We start from the raw sequence: 12418 nt of genomic DNA on the forward strand, positions 1-12418 counted from the left end.
GAAAAACATCCCCACAGCAAGATGCTGCCACCACCATGTTTCACTGTGGGGATGGTGTTCTTTGGGTGATGTGATGTGTTGGGTTTGTTGGGTTAGTCTCATCAGACCAGAGCACCTTCCTCCACACATTTTGGGAATCTCCCCTGTGCCTTTTCACAAACTCAAAAGGTGCCATTTTGTTTTTTTGCTGAAAGTGATGGCTTTCTTCTGGCCACCCTGCCATAAAGCCCAACTCTATGGAGCGTACTGCTTATTGTCATCCTACAGTATGTACAGATACTCCAGTCTCTGCTATGGAACTCTGCATCTCCTCCAGGTTTACCTTAGGTCTCTGTGCTGCCTCTATGATTAATGCCCTCCTTGCCCGGTCTGTGAGTTTTGGTGTGTGGCCATCTCTTGGCAGGTTTGCTGTTGTGCCATGTACCTTCCATTTGGTTATGATAGATTTGATGGTGCCCCTAGGGATCATCAAAGATTTGGATATTTTTTTATAACCTAACCCTGACTTGTACTTCTCAAAACATTGTCCCTTACTTGTTTGGAGAGTTTCTTGGTCTTCATGGCAGTGTTTGGTTAGTGGTGCATCTTGCTTAGGTGTTGCAGCCTCTGGGGCCTTTCTAAAGGGTGTGTATATGTAATGACAGATCATATGACACTTATATTGCACACAGGTGGACATCATTTCACTAATTATGTGACTTCTGAAGGTAATAGATTGCACCAAAAATTTTTGGGCTTCTTAACAAAGGGGGTGAATATATACGCACATGCCAATTATCAGTTTTTTATTTTCTCAAAAATAGTTTCATGTAAAAAAATGAGTCTGTGCAACAATATAGTGTAACATGTAAACTATTAACTAATTATTCCCTCTGCCTTTCCATGTATACACACTCTGAAATCTGTCTGTAAAAGACCATATAAATAAGGTGCTTTAGTGACACAACTTATTATCAATAAGGTGACTCCATGCAACAATAAAGTGCAATATGTGAAGACAATACTGGCTATTATTTTAGGCTAGTGAATTTACTGCAAAGAAATTATCTGACAGTTTTGCAGATTTGGATGGTACAGGTAAACAAACTCACATTAAATGACAAATGTGTAGGTGGTGTCCTAGAAAGTGTTGTACTGTATAACGTGTTGTTACAGAACCGTTTCACTGTTTCACTAACTTGCAATGGATGGTATCACACAGTAAATCAATTGCGCTTTTAAGTTTTACATATTCGGCATGCACCCTCCCTTAGCTTCAACTTTTTTTTTTTCATTTTTTGGAGGCAGTATGTCTTGTACTGCTAATGTTTATTCTTACTATTTTCCTGCTTTTACATGTTCCCTTTTAATTAAGTTTTAGATGAGCATAGATTATTATTATTGATACAATTTATAGAACATGATAGTTGGTTTTACATATTGTGAGAAAACAGTAAAGATAAATAAATTGCTACATTTAGATAAAAGACTTTCCAGGGATTTTAAACGGTACTTGCAGCAGAATATATTCCTTATCATTTGACAGTATTGACTAAGATATAAAGATCCTCCAACTTTTCCTTTCCTTCATCCAAGGCCATTTGTCAACTACAAAAGAGTTTTTGAATGACTCCTACTAAGCTACAATGAACAAATGCAATCAGATAAAAGCACTCATGATTTATACAGTCATGAGGTTTGAAAGTTACTGTTGATTACAATGACTGGAAGTGCAAAAACTTTCAAATGCCATTAATCTTCTTCATCTATCAAATTAGTTACTTTTCAAATGGAAGAAGGATTGTTCTCTTAAAGTAAAATTGTAATGTGTTTTTATTAAAATAAATTAATAAACAATCTGTGATCCCAAATTAACTATATATGGTAAAATAAATATACTATAGGTGTCAAAAGATATATTTAATAATTTATTAAAGTTGCATGAATCAGTACAACCATAGTAGTTGTTGCAGAAATTTTTACTCCTGGCAGTAGCCATGGTTTTAATTTCTGTGGAATATTTTGTGATAACAGTGATGGCACATTTTATACAATCAAGCACAGGTAAGCTAATGTATGAAGGCTGGAGCAAAAACTAAACAGTTTACCCAAAGCAAGCAAAAGGGTCCCCTAAAATGACCTCATCGTTTCCATAAAATAAATAAAAATGGAAAGTTACTGCGCTCCTAATCAGAAGAAAATTTGTCCACTAAATAATTAAAGCTATTAAGATGATGATGAGGTGATACACATCCAAAATATCAATAAAAAACAAAAATGTATAGCTGCGCTACCTACATACTCCCACCTCCCTAAATCTGAACACTGGTGTTATCACAACTTTCAGACCATCACCATAGTGAATAAAATTAATAATAAAAATATATTATCCCAAATAATTCATCAACATATATAAAGAATAATACATAAATAAATATTGCACAAATTCATAAATAGTGCTAATAAATAATAATAAATAATACAAATGAGAAAACGAATAAGTATTCTAATAAAATTATAAGCAATTAAGCATAAATAGATGTGAAAAAGTGACCCAAAACCCAAAGTGAAACAGTCCAAATGAAAGTCCTTTCAGTGAAAATGATATCTCCTTCAATAATGTTATTCAAACGTGCAATCTTCCGTCACCAATAAAATGTGCTGAACGCCATTAGAAATGCACGCTTCCCAGAGGGAAGCGTGTAAACGCTCATTCGGTATACATCTGCCGGATGGTTCACAAATCCCCACCAATTCAGACTGAAACCTCACACGGGAAGCTCACATATATGCAGATGGTAGCTCAAAAGACATAAATAGAGAGGCTTCCCATAGTGTAAAAAAGGCCAACAGCTTTATTCCAAATAAAAACAGATTATACTCACAAACAAAAATGAAATCACAGCGTATATGCCGGCTGGCTTGAGCCCTGCAGTTCCCCTCATTTAGCTTCTTCTAAGCACCTGGGTTTAAGCATTTTTCCCCTCAGGTCACTCATTTGAGGACTCTCCAACAGCAGCTTCTGTCTTGGTGTTCACTCTGGGGCAAGACCCAAAGCACTTTGTGCTCCCAGACTGTATGCAGTCTCCCGGCAAGTCATCAGAACCTGCCTCTCTGGGATAGGCTGGTGCTGCATCCATAGTCATGCTGCCACCTGCATAACTCCACACCTATCACCCAGAAACTTCTCAAGATCCTTGGATACAGAAGGAGCTATCCAGCAGACTGGTAGCAACAGAGCAGACCTGACTAAGTAATTAGAGCTTACTGAGTGCAGTGAGCAAAACTATGTTTTTATCTTACCCAAAATTACAGCCACACTGAGTACAGTGTGACAATTAAATGTTCAAAAAACACACACTAAAACTTACAGTACTTAACTATCTAAGCACCTACCTAGGAGGGTGTTACATTAATTTGCATTGCTACAACATTGGGATCCACTGGGACATTTATCCACAACTATCATTCTATCAGGATGCTCACACATTGAAAACATGATTGCTTTTTTGCAATCAAGCGGTTCTCTGGTGCTCCCAAGTTATTGGTGTAAAAACATATCCCAATACACGCATCTACTGGCACAGGTAATACACAGACCAGTTAAAACCATTGCAAACATCAGACTATCAGTTCTATTAATCCACCCACAGATGGGTGATGAACATCATAAACTTTTGACCGGTTACTTTAAAGGTGCACCACGAGGAAGAAGCAACAACTTATAATGTAGTGCATAGCATTTGGATCTAGTCAGCTGAGTCATTACAGCCAATAATTTGAAGGCAATTAAAACCCAGCCCACTTTTTATAAAAGAGTGAACCTTGCAGCAGCTATATTGTCAATGTATGTTGGAGCTGTTATGTACAATGTGTGTGGCTTCCCAAGCTTTTCTTTGATAATGGCTTATTTAATGGCTTTTTGAATGGCCCCAATTACATAACAAGCTTCAACCCCTTCAATGGGGTTCAACATAAAGTTTGGAAAGTTCAAGTTCAGGGATTTCAAAAAGTCTTCAAAAAACTGTTTGAAAACCAGACCTAGGCAAATTTGCTGATCCCTAGTTTTGAACCATTGACAACAGCAGCCACCTTTAGCATGTCTGATGCAGCTACACAAAACTATAGGAATGTGGGTAGGGGTACTGGAGATCTTTCAGAAGTTGTTTTTCAGCGCCTACTTATATACTGTACATGGCTGTTTTCTTCTCTGCTTATGCAGGAACACACTTGCTATGAATTGATTCAAGAATTTTGTTTTGTGATTTGTGATGAGAGTTCTACCAGAAGTAATTTGCATTGAGGTAGGTCATTGCCCTTTCTCTACATTACCTATACTACTGATATAAGTAACAAATTAATATCTGCTGTATCGACACAAACCCTGTCCAACACTGTATTTTTTGTCTCTATTATAATTACTAAGACATTTTAACTGCTTACTGCCCGTCCACTGTATATACAGTATATAAGGACAGGCAGGACACAAATTGTACCCGTACGTCCTTACAGAAGGCTACCTCATGCAGAGTGATCTGTGACTACTGTGTCCACCAGACACAGATCTCTGTGCTCCGTCCTGGTACCATGTGATCAATGTGATCGGTCACAGTGATCAGACGGTACAGGGCCAATCACAGTGCTCCTGTACCATGTGACAGCTGTGGCCAATCACAGCTATCACAATAGTAAACAATAACATTATAAATGGATGCCATTACGCAGTGTAAATGATTGCAGTCATTGCCCTCCACTTTGCACCTGCAGGATCCACTAGAGTACAGAGCTGGAGATGGGCTGGGTGCAGCTGACTTCAGCTCTCAACCACGTGTTGAGAGCCAGAGCCAGCTGTCAGGCAGCTGGGTGGATAACTAGAATATGGTCAGGATCCTTCCAGAGCCTGGAATTGCTCTGTTACAGCAGCTGATAGTGGGCAATAAGGATCGGCCAAATACCCCCGGTTCGGTTCTCACCAGAACCTGCAAATAGACCTAAACTTCATGTGAAATTTAGAACCCTATTAAAGTCTATGGGACTCAAACGTTCAAAATCTAAAGTGCTAATTTTAAAATCTAATATGCAAGTTATTATCCTAAAAAGTGTTTGGGGACCTGGGTCCTGCCCCAGGGGACATGTATCAATGCAAAACAAATTTTTAAAAACTGCTGTTTTTTCGGGAGCAGTGATTTTAATAATGCTTAAAGTGAAACAATAAAAGTGTAATATTCCTTAAATTTTTGTACCTGGGGGGTATCTATAGTATGCCTGTAAAGGGGCACATGTTTCCTGTGCTTAGAACTGTCCCTGCACAAAGTGTCATTTCTGCAGGAAAAAAAGTCATTTAAAATCACTCGTGGCTATAAAGAATTGTCGGTTCCCCGTAATACAGAAAACAGTCATTGCAAGTCATTGATAAAAAAAAAAGCACGTGGGGTTCCCTCAAATTCAATTCCCAGGCCCTTCAGGTCTGGTATGGATATTAAGGGGAACCTTGCGTCAAATTTTTAAAAAAATAACGTGGGGTTCCCCCTAAATATCCATACCAGACCCTTCAGATCTGGTATGGATTTTAAGGGGAACTCCACACCAAATTTTGCCCCAGAGAGATGATCATCCGTCACTGGATAGCAAGAGTGGATTGCCACTGCTGGAATCTTTTTTACATTTTTTTATTTTTTAATAAGGAACTTTTTCAACGGTGTGTGTGTCTTTTTTTAACATTCTTTTACACTTTCTTTGTGAAATGGTAGGGGTACTTTTGTACCCCCTTACCATTTCAAATGGGGGGGCCGGGATCTGGGGGTCCCCTTGTTAAAGGGGGCTTCCAGATTCTGATAAGCCCCCGCCCCCAGACCCCCACAACCACCAGCCAGGGTTGTGAGGATGAGGCCCTTGTCCTCATCAAAATGGGGACAAGGTGCTTTGAGGGGTCACAGACCCCCAAAGCATCCTCCCAATTTTGAGGGCATGTGGCCTGGTACGGTTCAGGAGGGAGGCGCACTCTCTCATCTCCTCTCTTTTTCTGTGGCCTGCCAGGTTTGCGTGCTCGGATAAAGGGTCTGGTATGGATTTTTAGGGGGAACTCCACGACATATTTTTTTTTAATTTGGCGTGGAGTTCCCCTTAAAATCCATACCAGACCTGAAGGGCCTGGTAATTGAATTTGGGGGAACCCCACGCTTTTTTTTTAATCTATCAATGACTGTTCTATGTATTATGGGGAGCCGGCAATTCATTATAGCCACGAGTGATTTTTTTATGACTTTTTTCCTGCAGATTATGACACTTTGTGCAGGGACAATTTTAAGCATGGGAAACATGCACCCCTTTACAGGCATACCATACACACCCCCCAGGTATGAAATTTAAAGGAATATTACACTTTTATTGTTTCACTTTAAGCATTATTAACATCACTGCTCCTGAAAAAACGGCAGTTTTTAAAACTTTTTTCCATTGATACATGTCCCCTGGGGGCAGGACCCAGGTCCCCAAACACTTTTTAGGACAATAACTTGCATATTAGCCTTTAAAATTAGCACTTTCGATTTCTCCCATAGACTTGTATTGGGTGTTCCGCGGGTTTTCGAATTTGCCGCGAACACCCCAAATTGTTCACTGTTCGCCGAACAGGCAAACAGGCAATGTTCGAGTCGAACATGAGTTCGACTCGAACTCGAAGCTCATCCCTAGTGGGCAATAACCCACTATCAGCTGACTCTAGATAACAGGAGCACAAAAGTAAGTGACCCAGAAGAGAACCATGGCCAAATAATCTTTGTACATACTTCTTTTTTAACTGGATCATGGTGAATGATAGGTTGCTTAGCATTTTAAATAGCTCACAGACTAACTTTGAAGCCATTTAGGATCCCTGGATTTGTTATATATCACCTCTATGACCCAAGCAAAATTCCTACTGTACTAGACTCTTTTTCCTCTCTTCCAGATACCCTCTACCTCCAAACCATAAGTTGTTTGCTGAAGGTTATAATAGATCAATATGATTTCACAACATATATTGTTGTAGAAGAGATAATTTGACCTTGTGTTCAGAGGTTAAAAAAGTTTTCATTGTCTTCCATATGCTTCTGTAAAACAGCTCTTTCCAGTATATTTCTCTGTGTAAAAATACAACTTTGTATACCTTAATTAAATTTTTTTAAATTTTTTTTTAGCACATAAATTATCGATATTAACATGTGCTTCTTTACTTTTGTTTTATAAATATTTTTATATATGTATATTTGATAGTTTAACCACACAATAAGATTTGCACTGAAGCCAATAAAAGGAACAATTATTTTCCATATTATTTGCATGGTGTCAAAATGTCATGTTTATCAGATGTAATATTTTTTTTAAATTGTTTTAAAAGCAAGAAAAAGTACAAGTCGGAATTCAAGAAAAAAAAATAAAAACGAATGATAGATAAAAATCAAATAAAACAGCATTCTACCTTTGTGCTGCAGCAAGGCCCACAGAAATAAAATCACTTCATTTGCTGCTAAACAGACTAGAAAAGGTTGATGGGACTTTTGCTTATGGGAGACAGAATGACCTTGCATTGTGCTTTTGATGGCATATAAAGCTGGATCAATAGCTGGCATTCACAATCAGCACCAAGGGAAGCTCATCTGTGTTTCTGCCTGCAAATTTAAGTCAACATCGGAATAGCCCTCAATATGGTCAGCAGAAACGACTTATTTTTAAAGGAAACCTGCTTTGAAAAAAAATTAAAAATTCTAGAAATATTTTTTGCCTCTGTGTTATGCTGTCCTACTTACTTCAACACTTTCTGAGCCACTGGCCTGTAACAAGTATTCAAATCAGGAGTTCTAAATTCACTGGAAACCCTGGAATTTGGAAATGTATAAACTTTGTGGCAAACCCTATTAAAGTCTATAGGGGCAAATCTTGTTATACAATTTGGTCTATTTGTAGGGTTAATAAACAAGCAATTGTCAAACAAAAAACATGGGAAGCTGGGCACTGTCATGGGAGGGCATGTTCCAATGTTAAAATTTAATCTATAAAGTTTTTAGCCAAAGTTTGTGATTCACAAACTTCACATATTGCAGAGATATGTAACAAACCCTTCGTAGTGGGGAACCTGATTCTCATCCCTACTCTGGGCCAGTGGTTGAGTCTGAGAATATGTTGTCAGGGGATCAGCGGGATAATTAGAGAGCTAAAATGTTATGTAAGAAGACAGCTTTCATAAGATTCTCTTATATTCGCTCAACACATACAGGTACATCTCATAAAATTGTAATATCATCAAAATGTTAATTTATTTCAGTAATTCAATATAAAAAGTGAAACTCATATATTGGTACATTTGGCAGTGTGGGCAGGTGCCAAGTCCTGCTGGAAAATGAAATCAGTATCTCCATAATGCTGGTCAGCAGAGGGAAGCATGACGTGCTCTAGAATTTCCTGGTAGAGGGCTGCACCAACTTTAAACCTGATAAAACACAGTGGATCAAAACTAGCAGATAACACGGCTAACCAAATCCTCTCAACTAAAATATATGAGTTTCACTTTTTGAATTGAATTGCTGAAATAAAGTAACTTTGTAATGATATTCTAATTTTATGTAACTAAAAGCTAATTATTTTTTATTTATTTTTAATAGAGTGAAGATGGATTGAACACCTGTCAGGTTTTTATTGCTGTCTGTGTCGCACTTAGGGAGATTCATCAGACTCATCTGATACGTCCTGTTTAACATTATCACCAAGAGTTAAAGTGACAGAAAATCTCAAATGTTGGGTTGTCATCAGAACAGAAACAGAGAAAAATCTTCCAATGAGGGCACTAGTTGTGGTGACTCTGGTGACAAACAGGGATTTTGTCACTTTGGAGGGATTTCCTCACATTGTCTGCCTTGGCTATGGGACAGGAAATTAAGGGAAATTTCCCCAAAGGGAGACAGAAAAACTTACAAGAATTTTAACCCTCCCTTATTCTTTCCAAAAAAATGTGCCTTTAGTTCTACTGCAAGGTATGTAAAAGCATTTTTTTCATTCTGGAGTAAGGGGAATGCTTAGACCTTCTTTTCAGGTTTTTTTTTTTTGCTGCCTGTGTTCCTGCAGTTTACACCACAGCCTTTTGACTCCAAAGGCTGTGAACGTCCAGCGCCAGGATAAGGCACTGCGAGTGGAAGAGGTCACTGGCTCATCTGAGGTCAGAAGCAGAGGTTACAGAAAATGGAGAGTGAGGAGGAAAGTTGGCCTTTGCTTAGTTAGAAGTAGTTATATCCTTTGATGATATTAGTATAGAGGTGTAACAACCTGATGGCATGTGTACAAGACTGTAAATAGACATCATGTTGCCCAAGGTATTTTGATATGGTGAAAGTTACAGCAGCCAGGTCCTCTCCTTTTTTCTAAATTTACAGATTTAATGATTGAGTTTATCATAGACTCATCCATTGACTCATATTGAAGGTCCACATTCCTATTTTTTCTCAGGTGCTGATCTGTCGCACATATTTGCTGTACCATAACAATCTATATGTACCACAGATCCCATCATAGACTTGTGCTAGGAATATTACAGCTCTTCCGGGCTAATATGCAGCGTGTAAGCTAATTTTGACTTGCTTGCATGTTTTAAATATTCTTGTATACCCTTTAGTTATGACTCCAATAGACAGCCTCTGAAGAAAATAATGCAGCGGACAACCCTTTGTTCCAAAAAACAGCACATTTAAAACACAGTAGTTGAACTTACTCTTTTTGCCGTTGTACTGTTGTCAAGATAATCCTCATGAGATAATAATGACAGGGATGCTTGATCAAACTGTAAATTAAAATATATGTTAAATCAATATTGTAACTTATCTACAATATACTACTTTTTTAAGAAAAGCATGCAGAGATCAGTGAGGCACAGTCATCCAATTAAATCAAATATTGGCTTTGTATAGTTTAGTATAGTATCAGTAGTATAATATAGTATAGTACTGTAAGTATACAGCTTTGTTTTACACTATTAAGATCTAATTCGTGGAACTGGAAGCCCAATTCCAGGGAAATATTATTTTTCTGGCAGAGTGATGAGGATTTAAGAGCAACATTGACTTTTTATTGCCATCTGTGTTCCTAATGAGCAGATTTCCCTAATTTCCTGTCCGAGTAATACCTATCCCCAGCAAAGGGCGTAAGGGGATTTCTTTCCAACTATAATATTGTGTATATATATATATATATATATATATATATATATATATATATATATATATATATACGGTATCTCACAAAAGTGAGTTACACCCCTCATATTTTTGTAAATATTGTATTATTTCTTTTCTTGTAACAACACATAAGAAATTACACTTGCCCAAAGTGTCAATATTTTGTGTGGCCACCATTATTTTCCAGCACTGCCTTAACCCTCTTGGGCATGGAGTTCACCAGAGCTTTGCAGGTTGCCACTGGAGTCTTCTTCCACTCCTCCATGGCGACATCACAGAGCTGGTGTATGTTAGATATCTTGCACTCCTCCACCTTCCATTTGAGGATGCCCCACAGATGCTCAATATGGTTTATGTCTGGAGACATGCTTGGCCAGTCCATCACCTTTACCCTCAGCTTCTTTAGCAAGGCAGTGACATTCATGGTTCCCTCAATGAACTGTAGCTCCCCAGTCCTGGCAGCTCTCATGCAGCCCCAGACCATGACACTCCCACCATAGTGTTTGACTGTAGGTAAGACACACTTTTTTTTTGTATTCCTCACCTGGTTGCCACCACACATGCCTGACACCATCTGAACCATATACGTTTATCTTGGTCTCATCAGAAAACAGGTCATGGTTCCAGTAATCCATGGCCTTAGGCCGCGTACACACGGGCGGATTGTCTGGCCAACTAAGTTCGTCAGACAATCCGACAGACAGTCCGTTCAAAATTTGCATGAACGGACTGGACCACACACGATGAGCAGACAGTCCGCTGAAAGCGTGCGCGATGACGTGTACAGCACGTACGACGGGACTAGAAAAACGACGTCCTATACATTGCAATGCAATCTTCGGCCGTGTAAATCCTTTCTGAGCATGCGCCATAATTAGTCCGTCCAACTTGCCTACACACGAGCGGACTGTCCGCTGAAACCAAGTTTGGACGGACAAAACCAAGTTTGAACGGACAAAATTTCGGAAATTCCGTAAGACTTTGTTCGTCAGACAGTCCGCTGAAAAAGTCCGCTGAAGCCCACACACGAGCGGATTGTCCGCTGAAACATGGTTCAGCGGACTAAGTTGGACAGACAATCCGCCCGTGTGTACGCGGCCTAAGTCTGCTTGTCTTCAGAAACTGTTTGTGGGCTTTCTTGTGCATCATCTTTAGAAGAGGCTTCCTTCTGGGATGACGGCCATGCAGACCAATCTGATGCAGTGTGCAGTGTATGGTCTGAGCACTGACAGGCTGACCACCCACCCCTTCTACTTCTGCAGCAATGCTGGAAGCACTCATACGTCTATTTCCCAAAGACAACCTCTGGATATATAACGCTGAGCATGTGGACTCAACCTCTTTGGTCGACCATGACGAGGCCTGTTCTGAGTGGAACCTGCCCTGTTAAACCACTGTATGGTCTTGGCCACCATTTTGCAGCTCAGTTTCAGGGTCTTGGCAATCTTCTTATATCCAATGCCATCTTTATGTAGAGCAACAATTCTTTTTTTCAGATCTGCCGAAAGTTATTTGCCATGAAGTGCCATTTTGAACTTCCAGTGACCAGTATGAGAGAGTGAGAGCAATAACATGAAATGTAACACACCTGCTCCCCATTCAAACCTGAGACCATGTAATACTAATAAGTCACATGACACCGGGGTGGGGAAATGGCTAATTGGGCCCCATTTGAACATTTTCACTTAGGGGTGTACTCAATTTTGTAGCCAGCAGTTTATACATTAATGGCTGTGAGTTATTTTGAGGGGACAGCAAAATTACACTGTTATACAGGCTGTACACTCACTACTTTACATTGTAGCTATATATACTGTATATACAGTGGTGTGAAAAAGTGTTTGCCCCCTTCCTCATTTCCTGTTCCTTTGCATGTTTGTGACACTTAAGTGTTTCGGAACATCAAACCAATTTAAACAATAGTCAATGACAACACAAGTAAACACAAAATGCAATTTGTAAATGAAGGTGTTTATTATTAAAGGTGAAAAAAAATCCAAACCATCATGGCCCTGTGTGAAAAAGTGATTGCCCCCTAAACCTAATAACTGGTTGGGCCACCCTTAGCAGCAACAACTGCAACCAAGCGTTTGCGATAACGTGCAATGAGGCTTTTACAGCGTCCTGGAGGAATTTTGGCCCACTCATCTTTGCAGAATTGTCCTAATTCAGTTACATTAGAGGGTTTTCGAGCATGAACGGCCTTTTTAAGGTCATACCACAACATCTCAATAGGA

General features: G+C 39.2%; 1 protein-coding gene across 1 annotated transcript in view; it reads right to left on the reverse strand.

Annotated features, from left to right (window-relative positions):
* PHEX (phosphate regulating endopeptidase X-linked) overlaps positions 1-12418 on the reverse strand; it is a 331765-nt gene that overhangs the window by 173299 nt on the left and 146048 nt on the right. The window contains exon 6 of the mRNA XM_077480708.1: positions 9719-9787. Coding sequence (XP_077336834.1) covers positions 9719-9787 — 69 coding nt within the window. The remainder of the gene's footprint in view (positions 1-9718; positions 9788-12418) is intronic.

This window comes from Lithobates pipiens, unplaced genomic scaffold (assembly GCF_037356315.1).
Source record: "Lithobates pipiens isolate NorthernLeopardFrog02 unplaced genomic scaffold, aLitPip1_a1.2 Scaffold_16, whole genome shotgun sequence".
NCBI classification, from domain to species: domain Eukaryota; kingdom Metazoa; phylum Chordata; class Amphibia; order Anura; family Ranidae; genus Lithobates; species Lithobates pipiens.